Consider the following 26,225-nt stretch of genomic DNA (forward strand, 5'->3'; position numbering starts at 1 on the left):
CCAGGACAGGGGCCCAAAGATACATCAATGAGCCATAATTTAATACCATGGAAACCCAGTCTCTCCTGTAAATGAGGGGCCTGCCCGCCATTCCACCCAGAATCCTTCCTTCAGTTACCGGAGGAGGGAGATGACTCGCATGGCTCCCACCAAGAATGACTGCAGTCACTACAGAGGCCAGAACGCACGCTGCTAAAACACACCCCTGAGGCAGTAAGGACAACGTGACATTTCTAAAACAGTTCTACTGCCATCAAATGCCAAATAAGTCCTTTCTGCTGTTGGCTTTAATAAAACTGGGAAGTATCTTATGAACGCAGAATCTACCTCAGAGCCTTGGAAATGTCACCAGAATTAAAGCATGCTCGTTCCAAAGTGACGAACTAATGACTTGTCCCTCAGGAGATGCTGGGGTGCACAACCCAGCCCTGGTCTCCAAAGCACTCAGAATGTAAGCGGCCACAAGGGATGTCACATCTGGGACATAGGTGGACGCGGTCCCTGAGTAGCCAGGATTTATTCTTCTGCCAACTGGGGGCTACGGAGGGGCCAGGCATTTGTTACTTCATCAAAACAAGAAGAGGTGGCTGTGAGCTGGAAGGACACAAGCCCGCATGCTCACAGAGTGTGCGGCCAGGATGGGCACCGGGCCAGGGCTGCCGACAGAGCTGCTGGCCCGCCCACCCGCCAGCTCTCGCAAGGGTCAGTATCGATGCCTGTCAACAGCCCTCAGATCTTCGCCTCTGGACCAGCCTCTCTCCCCCTGGCACCTGCCTCAAACTCAACACACCACAAACAAGTCCCTCACCTGCCAAAGCACCTGCCCCATCTTGGTGACACACCACCCAGCTGTTCAGGACAAAACCCCAGAGTCACATTCAACTCCACCCTTCACTCAGGCATCAAGGCCGGTTCCTCCCAGGAGCGTTCCCCTTGACTGCCCCTTACTCTCAACTCTGTCACCTACCCCTCCACGGCCACCTGGACCCTGCAGCAGCCTCCTAACTGGCAGCCTGCTCCCACTCCTGACCCACAGCTTTAAAAAACGAAAACCTGGGCTTCCCTGGTGGCACAGTGGTTAAGAATCTGCCTGCCAATGCAGGCGACACGGGTTCGATCCCTGGCCCTGGAAGATCCCACATGCCGCGGTGCAACTAAGCCCACGCGCCACAACTACTGAAGCCACATGCCACAACTAGTGAAGCCCATGCGCCTAGAGCCCGTGCTCCACAACAATGAGAAGCCCGCGCACCCCAACGAAGAGTAGCCCCCACTTTCCGCAACTAGAGAAAGCCTGTGCGCAGCAACGAAGACCCAACACAGCCAAAAATTTTTAAAAAACAAATTAAAAAAAAAAAAAAAGAAAACCTGATCCTACCATTCTCCTGCCTAAGTCCTTGAAGGTTTCCCCTGGTTCCCATTTCTCTCAAGACAAAGTCCAGGCAGACACCACGGCCCACCCGGCCCCTGCCCATCTCTCTAACCAACCTCAGGGGTCACTTCCGCAGTGTGTGGCTCTAGGCTGGCCACACAAAGCCACCAACCTTTCTTGTCTCCAGCCTTTGAACAAGTGGTCCCTTGGCCTGGATCACGCTCTCCTTCTCCCCACTCTGCACTTCCCCCAAACTCAACGGCCGACTCACCCTCATCCTCAGGCCACAGTGTTCCCAAGTGCTTCAAGACTAAGTGAGCAAGGTCTCCCAACTAGACAGGGAACTTGAGGCATGGCCTTAGGATCAGATGTGAGGAGTCCACACGCCTCCCAGTCAGGGGACGATACAGCCAAAGCCCTGCCTCTCCTCTCTCCTACATTCAGAATAAGTGCAGCCATACAACAAATAAAACACATTTTAGTGCTATAAAAGAGCAACTCGAGGACCTCCCTTGTGGTGCAGTGGTTAAGAATCCGCCTGCCAATGCAGGGGACACGGGTTCGAGCCCTGGTCCAGGAAGATCCCACATGCTGCGGAGCAACTAAGCCCGTGTGCCACAACTACTGAGCCTGCGCTCTAGAGCCCACAAGCCACAACTACTGAGCCCACGTGACACAACTACTGAAGCCCATGCACCTAGAGCCTGTGCTCCGCAACAAGACAAGCCACCGCAATGAGAAGCCCGTGCACCGCAACAAAGAGTAGCCCCTGCTCGCTGCAACTAGAGAAAACCCGTGGGCAGCAACAAAGACCCAACGCAGCCAAAAATAAATAAATAAAATAAATAAATTTTTAAAATAAATAAATAAATAAGTAAAAAAAAAAAAAAAAAAAAACTAGATGGCTTAGGAAGAAAACTGGCAGCACATCAGTGGAGGGCCTCTTCAAGGGCCCACAGAGGCGATGCCCAACTGGAGGCACCTTGCCCTGCTGTGACCCAGCAGAAAACACACTGCAGGTAGGGCTATCAGTACCAGCAAAAAAAGAGAGCAGGCAACGTAAGACACGTAAAAAGGATGCCAACTAGTCAAGACATATGCATGACATGAGGAAAACATGTTTACCTTTCTGGTAATAGGATCATGTATGATGTTTATTTTTATTCTTTTTCACTATCTACTTTAACTGAGCTATATACGTTTGGCTCATTTATGGTAAGATTTCTTATAAAAACTCCTAAAGAAAAAGAGAAATTTAATTGACATTCGAGTGACGTGTGTCCTTTTGGAAAAAACAGACCAACTGACAAACAAAAAATACAAAACAGAAGAGGCTGAGACAAGAGTTCTAGGGACCAGCTTGTCTGAGGGGCTCTCTGAGATGGAGTGGGCGGGAACAGCAGGGTCTCTCACCTTCCTGGGCTGAGCACAACAAACAGCCACAAGCCATACTCACCATTCCACAATCTCCGGATGAAGAATGGTGTTGTTGACATTGAACCTACAGACAGAAAACAAGTAAAGTCCATTAGTTCAGTGGTCTATCATCTCCCAGCAAGAAATACTTCATTCAAGACATACCAAGAGAAAGCCTGACCAAGAGAACTTTAACTTCATGACTCCCTGGACAACAGAAGGCCTGCTGCTGCTCACGTCCTGCAGCAGACTTGGCAGTCCAGGCCACGTCCTCCAAGTGTCGTCAGTTGGAGAACAAGCTGCTTGGCTGCAAAACGCCATCCTCCACCCTCGCTAGGCAGACAGCATAGCCTCTTCCATCAAGTATACCCACATATACATAATAGGAGTTCCAGAAGAAAAGGAGAGAGATAATGGAGCAGAAGAATATTTGAAAATACAATGGCCAAAAACTTTGCTGATTCAATGAAAAACATCATTGTAAACATCCATGAAGCTCAATGAACTCCAAGTGGGATAAACTCAAAAGAGATCCACACCCGGACACATAATCAAACTGTCAAAAGAAAACCTTAAAAGCAGTAAGAGAAAACAAATTCATCACACGCAAAGGATCTTCAGTAAGATTAATGGCTGATTTCTCATCAGAAACTACAGAGGCCAGAAGGCAGAATACGGGATGACATATTCAAATTGCTAAAAGAAAAGTATCTGTCAACAAAGATTCCATATCCAGCAAAGCTATGCTTCATAAATGAAAGAGAAATTAAAACAGTCCCAGATAAACAAAAACTGAGAGAATTCATCACTAGAAGACCTAGCTTATAAGAAATACTAAAAGGAATCTTTCAGACTATAGTGAAAGGAGTTTCTAGAGAGTAACTAGGATCCATATAAGGATAAAAAGGGCACTGGTAAAGGTAATTACATAGGCAAGTACAGAAACAGTGTAAATGTATTTTTTGTTTGTAAGTCCTATCTGATTTAAAAGACAACTGCGTAAAGCAATAATTATAAACCTGTGTAGATCACTGCGAAATGTATAAAGATGCAATCTGTATGCAATAACAGCACAAAGGAAGGGAGCATAATTTTTGTGTACTATTGAAATCAACTGATATTAATGCAAACTAGATTATTACAAGTTTAAGAAGTCATTTGTAATCCTCTGGGTAACCACTAAGAAAATAACTAAAATATACAGAAAATGAAATAAAAAAGGAATCAAAACTGTATACTGCAAAAAAATCAATTAAACACAAAAGAAGGGAGTAATGGAGAAACTGAGGAACAAAAATAATATATGACACAGAAAACTAATAACAAAATGGCAGAAAGAAGGTTTTCCTTATCAGTAATTACTTTAGATGCAAATGGATTAAATTTTCCAATTAAAAGACAAGGATTGGCAGAATAGATGGGAAAAAAAAAAGATTCAACTATATGCTCAAAAGAGACACTTTAGACTCAAAGACACAAGATGAAAGTGAAAGGATGGGAAAAGATATATTATGCAAACAGAAACCAATATATCCATAGACTGGAATATTTCTCAGCCATAAAAATGACCAAAGTACTGATTCATGCTACAACATGGATGAATTTTGAAAACACAGTGAATGAAGCCAGATATAAAAGGCCACATACTGTATGACTCCGTTTATATCAAATGCTAAAGTAGGCAAATCCATAAAGACAGAAAATAGATTAGTGGTGGCCAAGGGAATGACTGCTAATGGGTACAGGGTTTCTTCTTGGGTGATGAAAATATTCTAAAATTGATTGTGATGATGACTGCACAAATCTATAGACATACAAAAAGGCATTTTAGTTGTACAGTTTAAGTGGGTCAGTTGTAAGGTATGTGAATTATATTCCAACAAAGCTGTTTTTAAAAACTTACTGAATTATACACATAATGAATTTTATTGTATATAAATTTTATTCTAATAAAATTGATTTATAAAAATTGACAGAAATGAGAAACAGATAAATCGACAAGCATAGTTTCAGATTTTCACATATCTCTTCTGATGACAGAACAAGCAAACAGAGAAATCAGTAAAGTTGCAGAAGATACAAACAATACAATTAACCAACTTAATTTCATTGACATATACAGAACACTACAGCCAACAACTGCAGACTACATGCTCTCTTTAAGTATACATGAAACACTTATCATGAAACAATAACATATGTTGGAAGTTTCAACAAATTTCAAAGGGATGAAATACAGAGAATATTCATTGATTACAGTAGAATTAAACTAGGAATCAGTAACAGAAAAATATAAAATCCAAAATTGTTTGGGAATTAAGCAATAAACTTCTAAATACCTACAGTTCAAAGAAGAGATAATAATAAAATCAGAAAATAAAACCATGAAATATCGTTAATTGGTGAAATGCAGCTAAAGTAGTGCTTAGAGAAAAATTTATAGCTCTAAATGCAGGCAGTAGAAAAGAACGTTGAAAATCAATGATCTAAACTTCCATCCCGGGACTTCCCTGGTGGCGCAGTGGTTAAGAATCCGCCTGCCAATGCAGGGGACACGGGTTTGACCCCTGGTCCAGGAAGAGCCCACATGCCACAGAGCTACTGGGCTCACGTGCCGCAACTACTGAAGCCTGCGTGACGCAACTACTGAGCCTGCATGCTGCAACTACTGAAGCCCACGCACCTAGAGCCCGTGCTCCGCAACAAGAGAAGTCACAGCAATGAGAAGCCCATGCGCTGCAAGGAAGAGCGGGCCCCCACTTGGCACAAGTAGGGAAAGCCCACGTGCAGCAATGAAAACCCGACGCAGCCAAATAAATAAATCAATAAAAATAAACTTCCATCCCAGAAATATCTTTCTTCTTTCTCAATGAACCAGAGAAAGAACAAATAAAACCTAAGGAGATTAGAAATTTTTTAAAGCAAAAAATCAATGAAATAAGAAGCAAACATACAATAGAGAAAAATCTACAAAGCCAGAAGTTCTTTGATAAGATGAACATAACTGAAAAGGGAACCCAGGAGACAAAAGGATCAGGTTGGGACACTTCTGTCATGTGTGACTCAGCGCTCAAGCCATCAGTGACACAGCTAGGTAAGCACAATGTGTCTCAGCACAATGTATGGTCCTCAGCAGAGAAGCCTTGGGAAGCCTTCAATCCTCAAGATTCTGAGCCCTGCTCCATCTCAAGCCAGGATATCACACAGGGCATATAGGATTGTGACCCACCAGGAATCCTCCATGGCCTCACTGATGGGTGTTTGAAAACACCTATCTAATGCTGTGGTTGTGCAGCTGGTACCCCCACTTCTGGCTGAAGGAGGGACAAGGACGGGGAGAGGGAAGGAGGTATTAGCAGGCTGAAAGGATTACAGATCTTCGAAGCTTTCAGGATCCCTAACTATAAAAATAAGACTACTTAATTCAAAGTCTACCAAAATGTTGAAGAATCAAGCCCTACTTGTGAAATATCAAAGAGACCACAGAGAGCCAACGTGGCTCAGAGTAAAGAACAGAGCAGGAGATGACATAAATAAAGACGGCAATATAGACTGTCTCCCATTCTGCCAAATATCACTTTGACGCTAGGAAAAGCGATGGCCTATCTCCTCAAAAGCCAAACACGCCAGTAAAATCTCATGTTACAAAACATACGTACATATACACACGTGCACACACACACACACAAACAGCAAGGTGACCAGGCACAAAGACATAGATGCAAACACACAGAAACACACACAGACAGGCATACGCTTAGAAAAGAGGCGCAGGCAGACACACACAGATGTACATTCACGGACACAGGCAAATACATCCACACACACACACACAAAGGCATAAACTTGGACTAACACACAAAGATCCACACCCAAATATACACACAAACAGAAACACACAGACTCACACAAATGCACACTCAGACACAAAAACATCCAGATAGAGAAACACCCTCAGACACACACATAAGAGTCCAAAAGACATTCACTGCAACGTCAGTGGTTTAACTCAGGTAATAAAATTTGAACATTCCTTGCTTTCGCCTCTGTGCTAGTTAGAGCTTTCCACAGCGAGCATGTAATAATTGTGTAAAAACAACAACAAAGCCCACCAGAGCCCATGAAGGCGGGGAATGTCCTGGAAGCAGAGGGTACCTCCCTGGTGGGCTCTAGCCGTGGGCTGGGTGATCGACAGTGAGTAGTATAAGCCCAGCCAGCCCCGCCCCAGCCCCCGGGCTCCTCCCTGCAGTTTCTAACTGGAAGATGGAGAACAGGTCCCCGAAGGCCCCCCACTCCACCCGCAATGGGGGCTGGGGCGGGTTCTTGTCTCTTCAGGAGACTCATGGAGATTCCATGAGCCATAATCAGAACCTCAATCCAAATTGTTAACTTGATACATAAGTTAACAGTAACCAGAAAGCCACTGGTCCCCACACCACAGACTGCCATTTTATTGTAACTGTCGAGTTTTAATAATGTCCCTCTATTTCTTGGGTTTGAAAATTCACATCCCTGAACATTAATATTCCTGCATTAATAACCCCCAAATTCAGCAATTTCATATTTAACTGCTTATTTAAATGGAATTAATTTGTAACCAATCGTCATCAAATATGCAAGGCAATTTAAGTAAATGCCAGAAGATAAGAAATATGCTTATCCTGAATAACCAGCTAATGTAAAACATCGACCATGTTTCTCCGTCAGACAACGGCGTGAAACAGCGCCCTCCACTCGCTGCCCCTGCCCAGGGCTCCTGGGCAGCCTGCCTGCCTTGGAGGGAACTGTCTCAGGCCAAGAAGGCGGCCCATCGGCCACCTGGCCCCCCACAGATAACCTCTTTCCCTTCATAGCCAGGGTCTGTCTGTCTGTCCGTCTGTCTGAGGAAAACCTGCTCTCAAGTCTACCTCTCCTCTGATGCTAACAAAGACGAATCACGTCTGCCTTTGCTCCCAGCTGCAGGACCCCGCTGCTCCAGGCAGCTGTGGTATGTGCCGCCCCCAGGAAGAAGGTGTCTTTCCTGTGGAGCTACCCTCTCCACAGACCCGCCCCGGCCCTGCCCTCACCAGCACCTGGCAACGAGCACCTGACCCTGTCCTCTGGCCGGAGCCCACTACAGGGCCTGCTCCTTCCACCCCTTCCCCGGGAGCTACCCAGGCACCAATCCCGCTGTACAAGGAGCTGTGGCCGGGGCTGGAGTCAAATTCAGCACTAGGCCTACAGACTGTCCCCACCTGCTCCCGTCACCCCAGCATAATCACACCCTGGCTCCCCAGGGAGGACAAGGCCACACCCTGTGGTGAGCCCAGGGGCCCCCGGCCATGGGGAGATCCCAGCGCATGTCTACCACCCCACCCCGCCTCTGTCTCCCCGCTCCGAGTCCTCTGCCGACCCCACCATTGTGACACCTGGCACACCCCCTGCCGTGGGCAGCGGGCGACCTGGCCCTGATCTGGGAAGGCCAAGGGAGGTCTGAGGGCTCCCAGGACCAAACCCACAGCCCCACCGAGGTGACAGGCCCGAGGCAGCCAACCCTGAGGAGCCACGTCCGGAGAGCTGACAGGCTGACTGCCTAGCTGGGTGGACAGCCGAGGCCACTGTTGCATCACAAGCTCCCTCCTGCCCCCAGGCCAAGGGGTGAAGGTGGCCTGGCGTGGCCCATCGGGACAAACCGAGAGGCCAAAACCTGAACTTCTGCCAGACCAGGTCAATGAAGGATCCAAGATGGGAGGTGCTGCAGAGAAGTTCAAAAGGGTCAAACACAAAAATTCCAGGAATAAAGCACTGCATTAGGGCAGTGAGAAGCGACCGAGGATAGAAGCAGTTGAGTATTGGAAAGCAGGACGACAGCAAGATTCATCTTGCATAGGAAACAGGCTATTATTATCCCTGCAAACTGCTGGAGGTGCTCATGGCTGGCAGGTGAATGCGGTCACTGAGCCGCAACAGCTCTGGAGGACAAGGGCCTCTCCAGCCTGGCGCAGGGGCCGAAAGGTGGCAGAGCTGGGGTGGGTGGGAGACAGGGGGCTGAGCTGCACCCAGACCCCAGGCATACAGACACGACTTTCTGCAGGGAAGGTGCTGGCAGGGGGCCCGAGGTCAGAGGCCACAGCGCGCAGGTTGGGGGGGTACCCAAATGGAGCAACCCCTAAGGGCGGAGCTACACGAAGGGTGCCACAGTGGGATGTGAGGCCCAAAGCAAGGTGTGAGGGGACAGGAGGGGAGGGAGTACCACAGGGGGGCCGGGGGACCCCAAGGCAGGGAGGGCTCTCACCTGCGATACTTCAGCCAAGTCAGAAAACTCAGCCTGCCACATGGGTGTGGAAATGAATTCCCCCAGCATGGCGGCAGGCCCTCAGCCCAGCAATGAGGGGCCTGGGGGGCGGCTCACAGTCAGCCCCCGTCTGGACTGGACCATGGGTTGAAGAGGGCCAGCCTGGGAGAGTGTGCAAAGTTAAGGCTCTCCAAAAAGCCTCCCAAGGTGGGGTGGGGTGTTGGCCAAGCACAGGATCCTCTGGGCTCTTGGCAGGGGCCACGGGGGCTCAGGGAGCAGCAGGGAACAGAGGCTGGGGTCTGCTCAGTGGAGGGAGAGGTCAGTTCACAGTGGGACTCCTCCCGGGGGAGTGGGGACGAGGCCTCAACTTCCAGAGCTCACAGAGAGTGATGATGTCCCTGGAGTGCCCCACTGCTCCCCCAGAAAACCTTAGGGAGCAGCCAGGAGCCATCCCCACCACACCACCCCCGGGGCCTGGGCCCTGGGTGCTTGAGAAGGCGTTCTCTGCAGCAGAGACCTCGGCTGTGGGGGCGGGGAAGAAAGACCCCACAGCTCACTGACATCCAGGAATCTTGTCATCGGGGATCCTGAAGTCCACTGGCCCACTACACAGCCGGGGAAACTGAGGCTCGGAGGGGCACTGGGGCGTGATGGGGGTTTGCTCGTGGGCAACTGTTTATTAAGCACCAGCTCCACGCCAGGCTCCGGACGAGCGGGATCTCACTTCATCCCACAGCAAGCCTGAGATGCACCGTGCTTCACATGGGAGAGCTGAGGCTCAGAGGCGAGTTCTGCTAAGGTCACAGAACCGGTCGGTGTGGCAGCAACCACGGCTCCCTCCTTCTAGCTCAGGGCTTCCCCACAAGGCAGGGAGACCCAAGTCGAGACTGGAGAGGCCAGCGCACAGGACCAGAGCGGAGGCAGGTGAGCAGGGCACAGGAGCCGCCCCGCACCGGGCAGCGCTGGGGCACGAGGGAGGCTCGGATCAGGAGAGGCTGCAGCAAGCTGCGCCCCGTACCACTCCCCTCAAGGGCCTGGAGAAAGACAGCGGCTCCACGGCCAGCATCTCAACGAGCTGGGCTAATCACTGCCGGTGTGGGAGGCGAGGCCGCTCTGGGGAGCTCCCAAGAGGATGCGGAGATGCGTGCGATGAAAAGAAGCAAACCTGATGCCCCACCGCTCTTATCGCTGGGGGAAGTGATACATATTTATGAGCTCATAATCTCTCCTAATCGCATCACGCATCACACATATGCACAAATTCCCGTGGCTCAGGCTCATACATAATCATAAGGCACTTCCTCGGTCCACCGAAGGACAGAGGATGCCGTGGTGCAGAGTACAGGTCGGGGGGGAGGGGCTGGGGCCGGAGAAACAGGAGACCAGGCGAACTGTCCACACTCGGCAGCCCCAAGGAGCAGGTGCCTCCCCTCAAGGGCTCATCTGCTGCAGCCTCGGGCCCTACAGACCACCTCCCGCAGGGCCCGTCAGCAGCCAGCCCGGGGACGCAGGGGCCAGGGTGTGAGGCTGGCAAGGCGGGAGAGGGGCTGGCTCCCTGTGCCCAACACCTGCCCTCCTGCCTGGGGAGGCCTAGAAGGGGAACAGAGCTGGGGGGCTCGGCCTGGGGCTACGCTGGGGAGCGAGGGCAGGTAAGGGGGGGCCGTCTGGGACTGGGGCAGCAGGGGACACGGGGAAGTTGTGAGCCAGGCTGCAGCAGGTCAGGGGCTAGGAGGGGAGGGGGCTGATAAAAACGAAGACCACGGAGCTCAGAGCAGGTCCCTGGAAGGAAAACAGCCGCCCCATGTGTGTGCACGGTGGCCAGGGCTCCCTAAGCACGTGGCGGGCCTGTGCTTTCACGATAGAGCTTGACAGGGAAGTGGCATCGATCCTTAAAGTCAAGGTTGGAGTGAATTTAGGCAAATTATTTTTCTAAGCATGTCCTCGAATCACCCAATCTAATCCCTTTTTAGCATCCTCCTGTTTGTGTGTTTTGTGTCTAGTCTGTAGACTGGGCCAGCCTGCTGGTGAAGATGTGAGCTGACGGAGGATGAAGGGAGACGGTTCCCGGGGCCCCAGGACTCACTTGCTGATGCCCTCAAAGGAGGCCTCCCTGCAGATGCTGCCGCTGTCGGTGTTGACGCCGCGCTGGAGAGAGAGAGGGAACGTGAGGGCGCGGACCCACCACACGGGGCGACGACGGGGAGCCCCCGCCTCAGCCCAGCCAACCCATCCCTGCCCGCCTTTCAGGTAACTCCAGGCCGGGCCCCAGCACAAGGGCAGCCCTCCTTTCTCTGCTGCAGCTTGAAAAGGAGAGAAAGCAAGGCCTCCTCCATCCAAGCACCTTGCTGACCCCAGCTCAGGCTGCCTGGGCACAGGTGCAGGCTGGGTGAGAAGACCTCGGACTAGGACCATCTCCAACCACAAATCCCTCCGCCGCCCCAAGGCTGGCTGGTCTCCCTGTGCACGTGTGTGCACACACGCACCCCACAGACAGTGTCCTGAAAAGCACTGCCAAATCCGGCCCTTCCAGAGACGCGGGTGTGACCCGACTCAGGCAGGAGGGGCCTTTCTCCGTGACACCGAGACTCTGTGTTACATTCCTCTCCTTTCCCTAATTGTAAGGAGACTCCAACTGGAACTCAGACAGGAGCGGAGACAAAACAAAAGATTCAGAGGAAAACGTGCCATCACCAGAGAGGCCAGGCCTTTTAAATCGCCTTTTAATTCTTCCTCAAGACCTTCAGGTCGATGTCTAATTGTATGCCCCCAAATAAAACACACTGAACCCTCCACGACCACAATCGTAACGCTTCTTCTCAGCCATCAAAACAGCAGGGTGGAAAAAAGAGATCATGTGTAGTGCCAACAAAAATAACTGAGAAAAACTATTTCGGTAAACATCAATTAACAAAGGAGAGAAGGGTCACTTTGGGAGGGTAGAAGGGCTGCATACTCTTCATATTTGAAGCTCCCCAACGTTGAAGAAGTATAAGAAAGCAGACTTCTTCTCAGAGTCATTTCAAAGCCTCAGCACCCCCTCCCCGCCCTGCGAGGATGCACCGTGCACCCCTGCCTGCCCCAGGCTGCAGCAGGCCCTCCGTCATTTAGTGCCCCGAGTCCAAAATCTGATGCCACACAGCCCAGCACCCTCATGGGCAGATGCAAAGGGTGTGTTTTTCAAACTCTATCAACAACGGAGGAGACACAGTGTGGAAGCAAATTGATATTCTACATCCACAAACCCCAAGAGCTCAACCTGACACAAATACATCCTCTAGTCAGGTTTTAACCCTCGGAGTACACGTGGCGTCTTGTCCACAGTGGCCTCGGGACAGGACACAGCCCAGGTCGACTGGAGAATGGAGGACGGGTCCTGGACACGTTTAGCAATTCAGACTGAGGTGTCACTATTTATCAGCAATGACCGTTGCTCTCAGTTTTCAATCCTCCCCATGCCCTGACCTCTGCAGGGGCAAGCAGCTCCCTAAAGCCCCTCCCCGTACTCAAACGCTGCCTGGTCCCTGAACACCAGCCACTTACCAAAGTGAGGAGGACGGAGGGGCTCCGTGATGTCAGGACGCTGGCGATCTGAAAGGTCAGAAAGAAAAATCCACTTTAGCGCCACCACGTGAAGCCTGATGGCGATGACGTACCAGCGTTATTAAATACTGACAGCTCACACTGATCAAGCACGTCCTTAAAACAGAAGTTTACAGAGAATAAGGGACTTCTGAAAGCCACACAGCTATCAGGTAACAGAGAGGGATTCAAACCTAAACCTGGCTTCCCCACGTGCTGCCCTGGCTCCGAGCCCCACACAGATCCCAGCTCCAAACAGCCAGACCCACTCGCCCTCCAAGGCTAGCACCTCTGTTCATCTGCCTGGTCCCTCATGAAAGACCAACTGAGGCAGTCTCTTCGGCACTGGTGCCCAGGGTAGACACCCTCCTCCCTGCCCCCATTCATCCCCCTGACCACATGGACTTGCCACCCCCAACCCCACATCCTTGCTTTCCATCCCTCCCACGGCCCAATCAGGCCCCTGCACGCTGGCTGCTTCCCACCCGACCCCCTGAACGAGCTTGCCACGCAAGCTCACCGCCCCATGCCTTTGCCTGGGCTCTCACCTCTGCCTGGGACGCCTTCTCCCCATCTTAGCCGCTTCCTCAATTTGAACTCAGGACTGAGGTCTCTGGCCCCCCGGCGGGTTGGTCCACTCCCTCCTCTACTGCCCCCCTGGCTGATCACACTGCCTCGGCCATGACATCCTCACCCCAAGGGTGCGGGCCACCCCGGTGGGACCACCTTCTTCCTCTCCTGGCCCCACCCCTCAGTCTGCTCTGCATCTTGGCCACTGCAGCTCCTACCGTATTGAGCCCCCTCCCCACGCTCCCACCCTAAACTCTCACACCCTGACACAGGGCGAGAGTGAGGAAGATTTGTTGTTTGTTGTTTCAACAGCTTTATTGAGCCATCACCGACATACTCTACGCTGCACGTTATTTCAAGTGCACGTTTTGATAAGTTCTGACATATATATATATATATATATATATATATATATATATATATATATATATATATATATGCTTTTTAATACTGAGAGGCTCCCAGAGAAAACCTGGAAGATACCGAAAACTATAAAAAGATAAAATACACCTACAAAACCATCCCCTGAGACTTTTTATCTCTGCACATAAAAACAGAGATCTGTAATGACATTTGGATCATATGAAGTTACATGCTTCGCTTATTTCCTGTCATTAAATATTCTTCAAACACGCCATTTTTACCAGTCACTACCGCGGGGGATGGTAAACGTCCAGGGAACACTTGATTACACAGCCTGCGCCAGTCACTGCAGACTCATCTCACGTAACCACCCAGGAAGCTGGTACTGCAAACGTCCAGACTTCACCAGTGAAAAGGCTTATGGGTTAATCTGCCCGTAATTAAAAGAGAGCACAGGGGTGGCTGTGTCATATTCTCTTAACAGATCTGGCATAGTTTATTTATTCATTCCTCTACTGGGCACTTACATTATTTCTAATGATTAACTTTATAAATCATGCCCTGATGGACATCCTGATATAAAGTCTTTACTTCCTTAAAAAAAATGACTTCCTTAAAAAAAAAAAAAAATTGACCCAGTGAAGCTGCTGGTCGACAAGCCCCATACTTTGTCAAGGTTTTGATGCTTACGGCCAGATGGCTCTCTGGATGTGTACCAACCACCCTCCCACCAGCAAGCCCAACGCTCCATCTCCCTGGACCCTCCTCGCTTGCTCAGTAACTGCTCTGAGAATGACTGAAGCCCAGCCTCTGAGCTGCACACACAACAGCGTGGTGAGTCGCTAGCACGCCCCAGGCCCTCTGCGAGGAGGGGGCGGCTCATTAGAAGGAACCAGAGCCGCACTTGTCGGGCCCTGGGTGTGTTGTTACGGCGACTGAAGGTTCTACATTCATCAGCACAGAGCGGGTCCGTCAATTACGGCAGCACAACCAGAGCACGAGTAGGCACTTGGGGATTGTATGTGCTATTGTCCTTGGGATAGGGGAGCAGGATAACAAATGTGTGGGCTGCTGGTTTTTCTCTCGGCTGTGACTCAGGACGTGCTGCTTGGGGATAATGGAGGAGAAAGCAGCCCTCTCAATGCCACCCGATGTGCAGACGGATGGAGGAGGCCTGACGCAGCAGGCCGGGCGTCTGCTGGTCCTGGCAGGGCAGCATCTTTTATTGATCATGAACGCTTGAGTGGGCCCTGGTTACCTCTGTGGCTGCAAAACCTCCCCCAGCCAGGCCGCTGCACCTGTCCTTCCCCGTGGAGACCAATCAGTGCTACACTCTCGTCAGCACACCCTGATTCCCTGCCTCCGAAATTAAGGCAACGGACGTTGAGGCAGCTATGCGTCACCGGTGGGAAATACAGCTCCGCACACAGGACGACGTGGCTCTGTCCACACGGGGCCTCATTTCCATGGACCAGTGGTCACTGGGGACCCACCAGCTCTCATGAACCAGTGCTGTTAAACGCCTTGCCTTGCTTCATGCCACAGCATCGGTTTCCCAGGTAGCCTGGCCTCTCCGGCAGGTCGCAGTGGACGGCACGCACAGAACTCCTCAGAACCCTGTGGACAAGGATCCTCCCCTGGGGACAGTCAGAGGCTTCCCGTGGACACCTCACGCACCCTCGTGCCCAAAGCTCCCACCAGGCCTGCTGGCCACTCTTCAAGGGTGAAGATCCAGAAAAAGGGGCTGGACAATCTTTGACCAGTGCTGTCAAGAAAGCCTGCACTGCTCCGGGAGCTGGGCTTCACCGTGCAAAAAGCAAAGCTTTTAAAAATAAACCTTTTTCACGGCAGTCTGAAACAGGGCTGCACGCTGGCGGCCAGCAATGCATTTAAAATGTTCAATTTGGGGGGAATTCCTTGGCAGTCCAGTGGTTGGGACTCCGCGCTCTCACTGCCAAGGGTCCGGGTTTGATCCCTAGTCGGGGAACTAGGATCGCACAAGCCGCGTGGTGCAGCCAAAATAAATAGCTAAATAAAAATTAAAAAATAAAAACTTCAATTTGTTTCTAAAATTTAAACATTGGGAAAGACCACGAACAGCATGGATTTGCAGCTACTCGTGAACAACTGGTGTATCTAGTAACCTGGGGCGAGCAGTCCCACACAGCATTCAGAGGGTCCGCCGCAGACCCCACCACTCCCTGACGCCTCTACCCACCGAAGCAGAGAGGCGGGCAGCATCTATCACTGTGCTGCCACCAAGGCCTCTTACATCCGAGCCAGTGACCCTGGCAACACCCGCCCGGTGCCATAAAGGAGACACAAAACGTGCCGTCCGCCCGGCCACTCCCGTCCCCATGCACACCAGCCACTGCACTGCACCTTGATGGCAATGCCTAGTAGCCCCTCTCAGGGTTCTCCCGAGCTCCCCCCTCTCAGGGGAGCCACCGTTCACTCTACCTTCTCAAGAAACTCAGCATCACCTACAGGAGGAGGGAAACTAGACAGCCAGGTTTGCTACATCAGACACCTGTACTGTACGTGTGGTATCGAGTGACGGGCCACGGCCTGGGGTGGGGGCTTCCTGCCTCCTTTCACAGGAGACAAGTGTCAGCTGCTTCTCGTCTGTGATTTGTAGCCAAGGCTGCCCAAGGTCAGATCAAGCTGAGCACCACGGAACTGGTCCAGGGAAGCCTTCCCCAACATAAAGGGCTTCCTGTCGCTCTCCGTGATGGAGTAGCCCCAGGCACCCTCGAGAGCCTCCCAGCCCAGGTGTCTGTACTTGAGTCGGGCCCCATTTCAAGCCACAGAAAATCAAAGGCACTTGGGAGCCTTGTCACCTCTGGAGGCGTGTCCTGCAGCATCCGTTCACTTCTGACAGGGCAAAGGCAGAGGTGGAGGGCGAACCCCCGGGGTCCAAAGTTGGTGGGGTCCGTGGCCATGCGGCCGTGGATGAGGCCCTTCACTGCTTGGAGCCTTGGATTCCTCTTAACGGGGTGAGACTGTGGCCCACCACGGGACAGGGCGGAGGGAGGAGGGGATCTGTGTGAGCTGCCGAGGTTGCTGGAACCCACAGGTGCCACCCTGGAGTGAAGCACCTGTCCCACGGTCCACAGGAGCCCTCGTTTCCAATAAGATCCATAGCAGTAATAGTCACAACGAGGCCGATTAACGATGACAGTGATAACGGCGCGGCCCCGCAGAAAGCTCCGTGCTCTCAACTCCACTGAAGCCTTCACTTAAGATTCTGCTTCATAAATACAGACTCAGAATGAGCTGGTCTGTGGGGCTGTAATTCTACACTATCATGACAGGCTTTCCTGGCCTGACACTCAAGACCTCCTCTGTTTTACTGCATTTGGAGGCCGGCTCTTCTTCTCGCCAGAAATCACTGTGTAAGTGGAGCTGAGTTCACGGCCTCCGCCCCCCTCCCCACCCACCCCGGTCATAAAAGCAAAAACACCAGACTGTGGCTGGGAGGCTGCGGCAGAGAGACGCTCTGACTTGATGCGCTGAGCCTCAGGGCCCATCCCAGGCTGCCCCCTCCAGGTTTCACACCGAGGAGACCCAGAAGGTCAAGGTCCCAAAGAGCAATAATGTTAAGATGCAGTTTACAAAGGTAGGAGGGATACACCCACCAAAGGAGAGGGTCAGAACAAAATCAGTACTAAGGATGGGCGTCCCTCTCTCTCTAGCACTTCAAGAATACAAGGTACAGTAAGTCCCCTACATATGAACCTTCAAGTTGCAAACTTTCAAAGATGCATAAGTGCATTCCATCAACATCAGGTGTGAGTAAAATTGCAGCTTGCCCTCCATCTCCTATTGCTGATGATCTTTCAGCTCTACCATCTCCCACCTCCTCTTCCTCCTCCAGTCAGTAACTCTTCTTGCCCGTTCACTCAATGCCAGCCCCTGTATGCCAGCTGTTGTACTGCACTACTGTACTTTTCAAGGTACTGTACTGTAAGATTAAAAATGTTTTCTGTATTTTTTGTGTTTGTTATTTATGTATTATTTGTGTGAAAAGTATCATAAACCTATTACAGTACAGTGCTATATAGCCGATTGTGTTAGCTGGGCACCTAGGCTAACCTTGTTGCACTTACAAATTGAACTTACGAACACGCTCTCGGAATGGAACTCGTTCATTTGTAAGGGACTTACTGTAAGTGGCAAATGACCTCATTAGGGGTGTACAAATAAATGTTCAGACTATTGGAGATCCTATACCCAAAGGTCGATGCAACACATCACGTGTATATTAACAGACTCTTTAGATGCTATGAGTCACCCCCAATAACCTGGTATTGAAATCACATGACATAAAATAAAGACCCACCAAAAGCCCCCCTGCCTTCACACTCTAGCCAGACAGAAGGTGCTGCAGATGCAGGCCCCATGGAAGTAAGGGGCACTCCTCCACGACGCCCTCCTGACTGGGCACCACCATATGGCTGACTATCCACCCATGCGGTCACCTTCTGCACCAGACCGTGCCCCTGGCTGCTGAGTTCAGCCCTGGGTCCCAACCAGCTCTGATGTCCACACGTCCCTGGGACTGGGCAGGGAGAGAGTGTGATCGTAAACTCTGGGGAAAAAGAACTGGGCCTTAGTGACAAAGACAAGACAGTAAAGGGCAGGGTACAGACCAGAACACGGCCAGGGTCCACAACTGGTCCCAAGAGCCAGAGGAGGATTGCCAGTGTGGACCGGAGCTGGTAGGGGATGCCGTGGGCTGCGCGAGGCCTTGGAGGATCGGTAGGATACTGACAGAGAAGTGGGCTGGCCTTCCAGGACAGCAGAACTGCAGCAGGACTGTCCTGTGCCCAGGATGACACTGGCGCTGGCCTGCCGGGGGCTGGGCACAGGTGTTCATCACGGTGAGCTGTCTGCCCCTGAGCAGGCCGGGCTGAGACACACCAGTTCCGCACTGTGTGCCTGGCCACAATCCCTGGGAAGCAGCCCCTCACCCACTGCTGTCATTCCCTGGCACAGACTGCGTCCTGCCCAGGGGAAGTGGGGTCGGGAGCTGCTCGGCCTCCCGCTGGCTGGCTCCTCCGGCAGCTTCCACACTGCACCCCAGCTCTTAGTGTACGACGACCTCTGTCTGGGGAAATGCGGCACAGGGGGGCTCCGTGCAGCCGATCCTGCCAGGCCAGGGCTGCACCCCGGGCGGCAGGCACTCACCTCAGAGTGTTCATGCTCTACCCAGCACCGATCTGCACAGAGGATGGGGGTTGTGACAGCACCCAGGGACAAGCAGAGGCCTCCGGTGCACCAGGCAGTGGTGCAGTATCGGGGGGACTTTTCCCCCAAGGAGACGAGGGGGGCACATGGCTGTGCCCTCACCTTTGCCACGGCCTGGCCCTAACAGCAGTGGAAGTCAGGGGCAGCCCCTTTTGACTGCCTGGATTGGGGGACAGATTCATAGCCCCAGGAGGACGGTCACATACCCACCCAGGCCACATGCCACTGGGCAACCATGCTGGGAAGAGAATTAAAGCCAGGGGCCCTCCAAGTCCACCCCACCCAACAGGCCTCTTGCTGTCTGGGGCTCTTCTGACAGCGGCACCTGCAGCTGGTGAGGGCCTGTGGGAAGGGCCTCCCAACACGCGAAGGCCCGGCCAAGCCTGATCAGACCTTCACAGAGACATCCTTCCTCCGGGCAGCTCAGCGGCCACATGCCAGGTACAAGACACCGGCTACCGAGTCGGGCACTGCCCCAGCAAACCAGGGGCCTCCCGGGGAGGTCTGAGAGGCATGTTTCTTGCCTGCTCTCTCCAAACAAGGGCACTGCTGAGGGGGCTGGTGGCTGGACCGTGCTGTCCTGCGATGTCCAGCCAGGCTGCTGCAGTGGGAGGAGTCGGCCACTACTGACCTCATCTGTGTACTGGACGTCGTCCACGGCGTACTTCTCCTTGAAGTGCTCCTTCGAGTGGATCCTCAAAAAGAAGCACAGGGAACGCCAGGGTCAGGGTTTGGCCGCAGCTGGGTCCAGGCTGCCTTCTGAGCCCAGGCCAAGAAGCCCAGGACCCATCCCTGCCCCAGCCGGCACCTGGCACCGAGCCGGTCTGCCCAACACAGGCTCGGAGGGCAAAGGACACTGGGCCACAGGGTGACTGCTGAACCCCACCTGCATCTCTCCACCTCCCCCAGCCAACCTCTGCTCCTCCTTCGAGTTCGTGACCCTGGCCGCCTGGGGCAAGCAGCTGCGGACAAACCTCCCTCTACTACCAGTGAGAGCCCACCGGGCAGCCAGCCAGCCCACCCATGCTTTGGGGCATGAAATTAGCTCCCTCCCAGGCCCCCACAGAGCCTCTTTAAAGAAAAGTTTAAAAGTTAACATTTTAAAGAAGTCAGTAACAGTATTACTCACTGTGATGAGAAACATTCAAGCTTACTCATCGTCCCTGAAAAATCAGCCAGTGAGAAGACAAAGACGCAGGGCGGAGGAGGCTGGGTAGCCCTTGCCCACCTCACAAAGGGCTCCTGGTCACGGCTGCGCTAAGCAGGGCTGGTGGGTCCAGCAAGCACCATCCCCACCCCCCAGCCTCTTGGTAGGCGGATGAGTCAGTGTCACTGCTGGTGACAGAGCTCACATCAGGAGCTCTAGCCGCCTGGGGGAAGGGTGTCCAAGATGCGCGCGCGCGCGCACACACACACACACACACACACACACACACACACACACACACACACACACACACACACACACACCATCCCACGCCTGGGCACCACATCAGCATGGGGGATTCACTCCCGTCCTGCCTGTGATTGCATGATATTCTAGTCACCAAGTGTCAGATCTGAAAGAAGCCTCAGAGGAAATAGCAGATGGTTTTCAGATTGTGCTGCCTGGGCTCTCAGGGTGAGCAGACGACAGGCAGGTGGAGGTGCCAAGGACAGTGTACCTGGGGAGGCCCGTAGGGGACAGGGAGGGAGAGTGCTGTGGGACTCGGAAACGACCACTCTAAAAGCAAGCTCCACGTGCCTCTGAAACACCACGGACCAACCAGCACCGCTACCCAGGAAACAGATTCCCACTCCCCTCTCTGAGCCCTGCACCATTTTCCTCTCCACCCAAACAAGCGTCCCAGACCGGACTGTGGCCAGGAAACACAGAGCACAATCCAGGGACAGATGGGCGGCCTCGGGTGTCCGCAGGCAGCGAGCCAGGCCGGGGAGACAGTGGTCCACTAAGGTCGGCGGCCTGGTGCCCCAGAACCCTTTCTGCTTTACCGCCCTTTTGGCCTCTCTGAAGCGGGCACTGGGTATCAAGCTCCCGTTGTTAATTAAATCCGCACGATCCAACTGCGTTAGCTTCTATGATTGAGACGGGACTCAAAGTTAAATGGCCGAAGGCTGTGCCTCCATTAGCACTGCCTGTAGCCTCTACGTGGGGCAGGAACTGATGACAAGCACCTTGCCTGGAGGCTGGAGGCCCCGGTTCCAGGGCTTACCGCAAAGAGCTCGCTGACCCTTGCTACTGAGCACTGACACCCTCAGCACAGCTGACCCTGCAGCCGTTCGCAGAAGCACGTGCCGGAGAGGCAAGAGGCAGGGCCATCGGTGTCATCACCACATTCATGCGGACTGCCCCGGCTCCAGTCCCTGCTCAGGACAGACGCCCAGAATTCTCAGCAGGTCCCCAATTCACCCCTGGTCCCCAGTCACTTCATCCCCTCCAGCTGTGACAGGCATCAAAAGCAAACCCCCAAAATATTCAGGAAGAGCCAAGGACATGCTTTCGAGGCCAGCCTCAATGATCCCTACAGAGGGGCATCTCGGCCATTAGCCTGGACACTGACCTTTTCACCTCACCTCCCGTCGGGGACGCTAACTCTCCCAAGCTGTCTTGCCAAAGGACACCTCGGGAAACGTGCTCCTGCCTGCCCTACCTGGGAGTCTTGGCAGTCAGTACTCAGCAGAGACCTAGGAGACTTCAGACCTGGGAACATCTCCGTGTATTCAGCCTGAGGTCAAGGTCTTGACAGGGTGGAACCAGAGGAGTTGGGGGGACGAGGGGGAAAAGGAGAGGAGAACACGAGGCAGCTGTGATCTGTGGGCGGCCCCAGGGCCGTGCGCTTGCCTGTCCACCCCTCACCTACCAGCCACGAGCCACTTCACCTGCCACGGGAGCCAAGGAGTGGCAAGGGCCAGCCAGCCCATGGGAGAGCCGGCTGAAGCCATCCCGATGTCCAGGAGGAAGTGAGTTCAGGGGCCGGCCTCACCAAATGCCCTTTGCCCTCCTCGATGCACACTGGGCCTCAAGGGCCCCCAGATCGCCCAACTAGCCACAGGCCTGGTTCTCAGCAAGAATAACCACTTGACAGATACAACCCGAAAAGCTGTGCGCATCTTTTCTGGCACTTGGCGTGTCATTTTTTTCCTAAAGGGCAGAGATAATTAAGTTTGAATAGTACTTATTTTTCCTGTTTGGGGGCCAATTATAGTAAAAATCACTTAAATGTCACCCTAAGAGATAAGTGTGCCGTGCCACCACGTCAAGCCAGCCACCAGAGGTGTCGACAGGAGAAGGAGTGGCAAGTCCACGTGAGCCCTACAGAGCTGGCTGGAGGGGTCACTGGGCAGCTATATGCCACCTGAGTGCCAGGCTGGCAGCAGCCTCACAGAGGGCTGCATGGAGCCCTGACTGGAGTTTGGGGTCCAGTAGGTCACCTCATGCCAGACCCCGTCGTGTGGGAGATCCAAGTAGAAGCAACTGGATGGGAGAGGATGGGTCAGTAGGGAAGCCGACCCCACCCCAGAAACTCTTCCCTTCAGAAGGAAGGGGCACCTCTGGCAGGAGAGAGGAGGGAGGGTCCCACTCAAAAGGGTTTGTGTCTTCAAGAAGGAGCCAGTGTCTGGGAACCCGGCCCACGCAGGCCTCTCTCACAGGCAGCTGGGCCCAGCATGCGACAGGCGAGGCCTTTCCCAGAACTCAGGGCCAGGGCAGGCGCAGCGAGTGCCCACACCCTGTGCGGGCCCTCCTGTGAGAAGGAGACTCTCAATTAATGCCCATGGTGCAGACACGGTGGAGCCCTCTAGAAAATGAAATTTCCAAGCGCGGGTCTAGCTGGCGAGCTGACCACCCGCATGGGGCTAATGAATAAGTAACAGGGCCGTTACCATCCATCTCCAGCGGCCGCAGGCTGCCTGCAGCCGCATACAGCGCGGCGGCCTCTCCTCCCGCTCACGCCCGGCACCCCGCACTTGCCCCAGAAGGAAGTCGGCAACCATGTCAAGGCTCTCTTAGCTTCTTAGAGAAAAGCAGGGTTCTCCAAAGCTATGCAGGCGCCTGAACCCGGGCGGCGAGGCAGCACTTCCCAGCGAGGCCGGTGCGGAGAGCAGAGGTGATGGAGAGGAGGCCCGTGGGCAGCAGAGCCCGGGGAGAGGGGCCAAACGCCTCGCCAGGCCTCGGGCTGACCGGGGTCAGGCTCCCCGCAAACCGCCTGGGGTCAGAGCCAAAGGAATTCCCGCACCCCTCATCAGTGCCCGGGGCGCCTTCCCTAAAGACGGGGCAGCTGGGGCCAGGCCGTCAGGCGGGCGGAGGCAGCCTTCGTCCTGTGACCCAGCTGTGTGTATGGGGTGGGGGCAGTGACTGTGAAAAACCACACCCCAAACACCCCACAGACACACCACCCCGCAACCCTACACCACACACACACACACACACACCCATACTCCACCCCACACACACACCACTCCACACACATACTACACCACACATATATCACATCCCACAGACACACCACCCCACAACCACACACCACACACACACACACACACACACTCCCACACTCCACCCCCCCACACACACCACCCAGCACACATACTATACCACACTATACCCCCCAACAAACATACCCACACGCATCACACAGGCACACACACTGCAGACACATACACACACACCACAGCACACATCAGTCTCCATCCCAGAAAGTGCAGCGCTCGGGGCCTCAGCTCTGGGGAGAGCCCCCTCCTCCCTACAAACCCCAGGCCGGCCACACTGTCTCACGTTCCAAGCCCGAGGCCTCAGCCAGGGATGGGAGCAGAAAACCACCAAGGCTCCAAAGGTTCTAGGAGGGTCGCCCAGCCTGGCCCAAAGCTGCTCACCCTCTGTCAGTGCTGAAACTGCCCAAAGAGGCAATTTCCCACCTGCTTAGAGGACCCCAGACACCCCAGCAGCCAAAACTGCCATCAGCTGAGGCTGATTCTGATGAAAATGATGGGAAACACTCTCACATCAAAAAGACACCAAACTTTTGCAAGCAAAGACCCCAAAAACAAAATAGAAGCTACCACACTCCTGTCCCCACAGAGGCCTGGGGTGAGGAACAGGCGGAGTACCAGGCTGCCCGCGAGCCCCCTGGCGTCTGCAGCCCTGACAACAGGACAGGCTGTTTACACGGGAAGCGGCAGACCTACAGACGGGGGTGTTGTTTCCCTGGATGACTTTGGATTGCAGTGTCTGCCAGATGGATTTTCAAAAGCCATCAGACAGGGACGCAAAAGGAAGCTGGGGAGCTGAAGGTCAAACGTTCAGCCCGGTGGGTCTCGACTGCAAAGGCCAGGTAATCCCATCAGCCTCGCTCCCACCCTATTGATTATGAGCGTCTGGAAACAGCTACACACATCAGATCTGGCTGCTCCCCACCTCCAGCCCTAGACAACCAACCCCTTCCACTGCCCTGTTCCCATCGTGCCTTCTCTCCCAAAGGCTTGGGACATGGGGACTAAGGGAGGGTCACACCAGAGCAGAGGAAGGGAAAGGCCTGCCGGGGATGGGCATGGAGGGGAGCCAGGTCGGCAAGAGACAAGGGGCGAGCTGTCTGCTGCAGAGCCGGAACGCCCGCTGGGACCAGCTTGCTCGGTCTGGCCTGCCCAGCGCGTACGTGGAGCCTTTCCAAGAGGGAGACCCACCCTACAGACCCATCTGTACCCTCCAAGGTGCGTACCAGACAATCAGCTGCCCTGGCAAAGCAGGGACAGACTAAACGAGAACTTTTTACCAGCGGCTCTTAAACCCAGCCGTGGTCAAAGCACAGAACATCATTCCTGTATTATTGGAGATTATGCTCTAGAACAGCCAACCGATAACAGCTGCTCCCTGACCAATCAGGTCCTGGGTTTTAAACCCTCAAGTTGGGACCTCCCTGGTGGTCCAGTGGTTAAGACTCTGCACTTCCACTGCAGGGGGCACGGGTTCGATCCCTGGTCAGGGAACTAAGATCCCACATGCCGTGCAGCTTGGCCAGAACAAAACAAAACAAAAGCCCTCAAGTCAAGTGCTGTTTGGCTCCCCAGATGATGGCTGTGGGGAGGCAGGGTGAGATTTGCTCAGGTTTTCCCACTGGCGCGTGGTGTCCCCGAGGCAGGGGCCACGCCCTGGAGGATGTCCACCCTCCCCCACGGACAGGCACTCCCTGACTTCTCATGAGAGTTAGCTCTGCATAAGCAGCAGCAGTCAGAAGAGCGGACGCACTCAGAGCCCCTCCACACCTCCTGACAGAAACTCGCCACTGCCCACGCCCACGTCTCACGGTGCTGCATCTCTGACTGCAGCGCTGCTGAGCAGTGGGCATCTCAGCACACCCTGAGCCAAGAGGCAGGGCCACAGGGAGGCTGAGAGGGCTGCCAGGCCGAAGCCATGGCACAGGGGCCACTGGCAGCACAGGCTGAGGCTACAGCTCTGTGATTACCCTAAGGTGCAGGAAGGGCTCCGGGAGAATCTTCTCACGGAGACCAGATCTAAACTCTCACCAGGAAACTCCTCCAGTTACCAGGGCTTTGTGACAAATCACCCTGACACGCAGGGGAGTAACAAAGCATGTATCACGTTCACGGACTCTGAAGGTCGAGGCTCGGAACAAAGCCCTGAGAGGGCTGGGGCTTGGCGTCACCCACTCTAGCGGGTGGTGCTGGCTGTCAGCGGGGCCTCTGGTCCCTCCACATGGGTGAGTTTGGGCTCCTCACTGAGTGGCAACTGGGCTTGAGGAGCGAGAACCAGGTGGAAACCGTAGCACACTTTACAGCCTAGCCTCAGAAGTCACACAGTGACGCGGCCACATTCACGCATGGAGGCAGTCACCCAGGTCCTGACTGAGCGAGGGAGGAGGGAAGAGATTCCGGCTCTCCATCGGGAATGGCCACAAATACTGTGGACATTACAAGCTGCCTGTCCCCAGCACCCTCGCTGCCTCATTTCAGTGTCACCAGTGTAACCACCCCACAGTGACCATCACTGTGACTACAGCCCTGGCGATGCCTCACGAGGGCCATCATCGCTGTTCCACAGATGAGGCATCGGAGGCCCGACAGTGGCCAGACCTGCTCCCCAGAGAAGCCCGCTGAGGTGTGGGAGCCCTGCCCTGGCCCTCTGCACAGAGCAAAGTCCTTGCAGCAGCCGGATGCCTTATCATTCAAACCAGCCGCAGACCCGCCAGCCTACCCGGTACTGAGCATTTTGGGCCCATGAGGCAGCAAAGGCTGCAATGTGTACATTAGCCCAGAATAAGCACTCTCCTGGCAGAAATGACACGCTGGAAGGCGGCGAGCATTTGGCAGGATCCTCTGATCACCTTAAGCATCCCCAGTTAAGTACAGCTTCTGCCTCAGCGCCTCTGAGCAGGCAGGAACGGCTCC

At 53.7% G+C, this 26,225-nt stretch overlaps 1 protein-coding gene across 1 annotated transcript in view; it reads right to left on the reverse strand.

Moving 5' to 3' along the window:
* PEPD (peptidase D) overlaps positions 1 to 26,225 on the reverse strand; it is a 114,337-nt gene that overhangs the window by 76,949 nt on the left and 11,163 nt on the right. Inside the window, exons 4-7 of the mRNA XM_057534730.1 lie at positions 19,456 to 19,519; positions 12,603 to 12,650; positions 11,146 to 11,207; positions 2,829 to 2,873 (exon numbers count right to left, since the gene is read on the reverse strand). Of these exons, the coding sequence (XP_057390713.1) occupies positions 2,829 to 2,873; positions 11,146 to 11,207; positions 12,603 to 12,650; positions 19,456 to 19,519 (219 nt within the window). The remainder of the gene's footprint in view (positions 1 to 2,828; positions 2,874 to 11,145; positions 11,208 to 12,602; positions 12,651 to 19,455; positions 19,520 to 26,225) is intronic.

Source organism: Balaenoptera acutorostrata, chromosome 19 (assembly GCF_949987535.1).
Source record: "Balaenoptera acutorostrata chromosome 19, mBalAcu1.1, whole genome shotgun sequence".
Lineage (NCBI taxonomy): Eukaryota > Metazoa > Chordata > Mammalia > Artiodactyla > Balaenopteridae > Balaenoptera > Balaenoptera acutorostrata.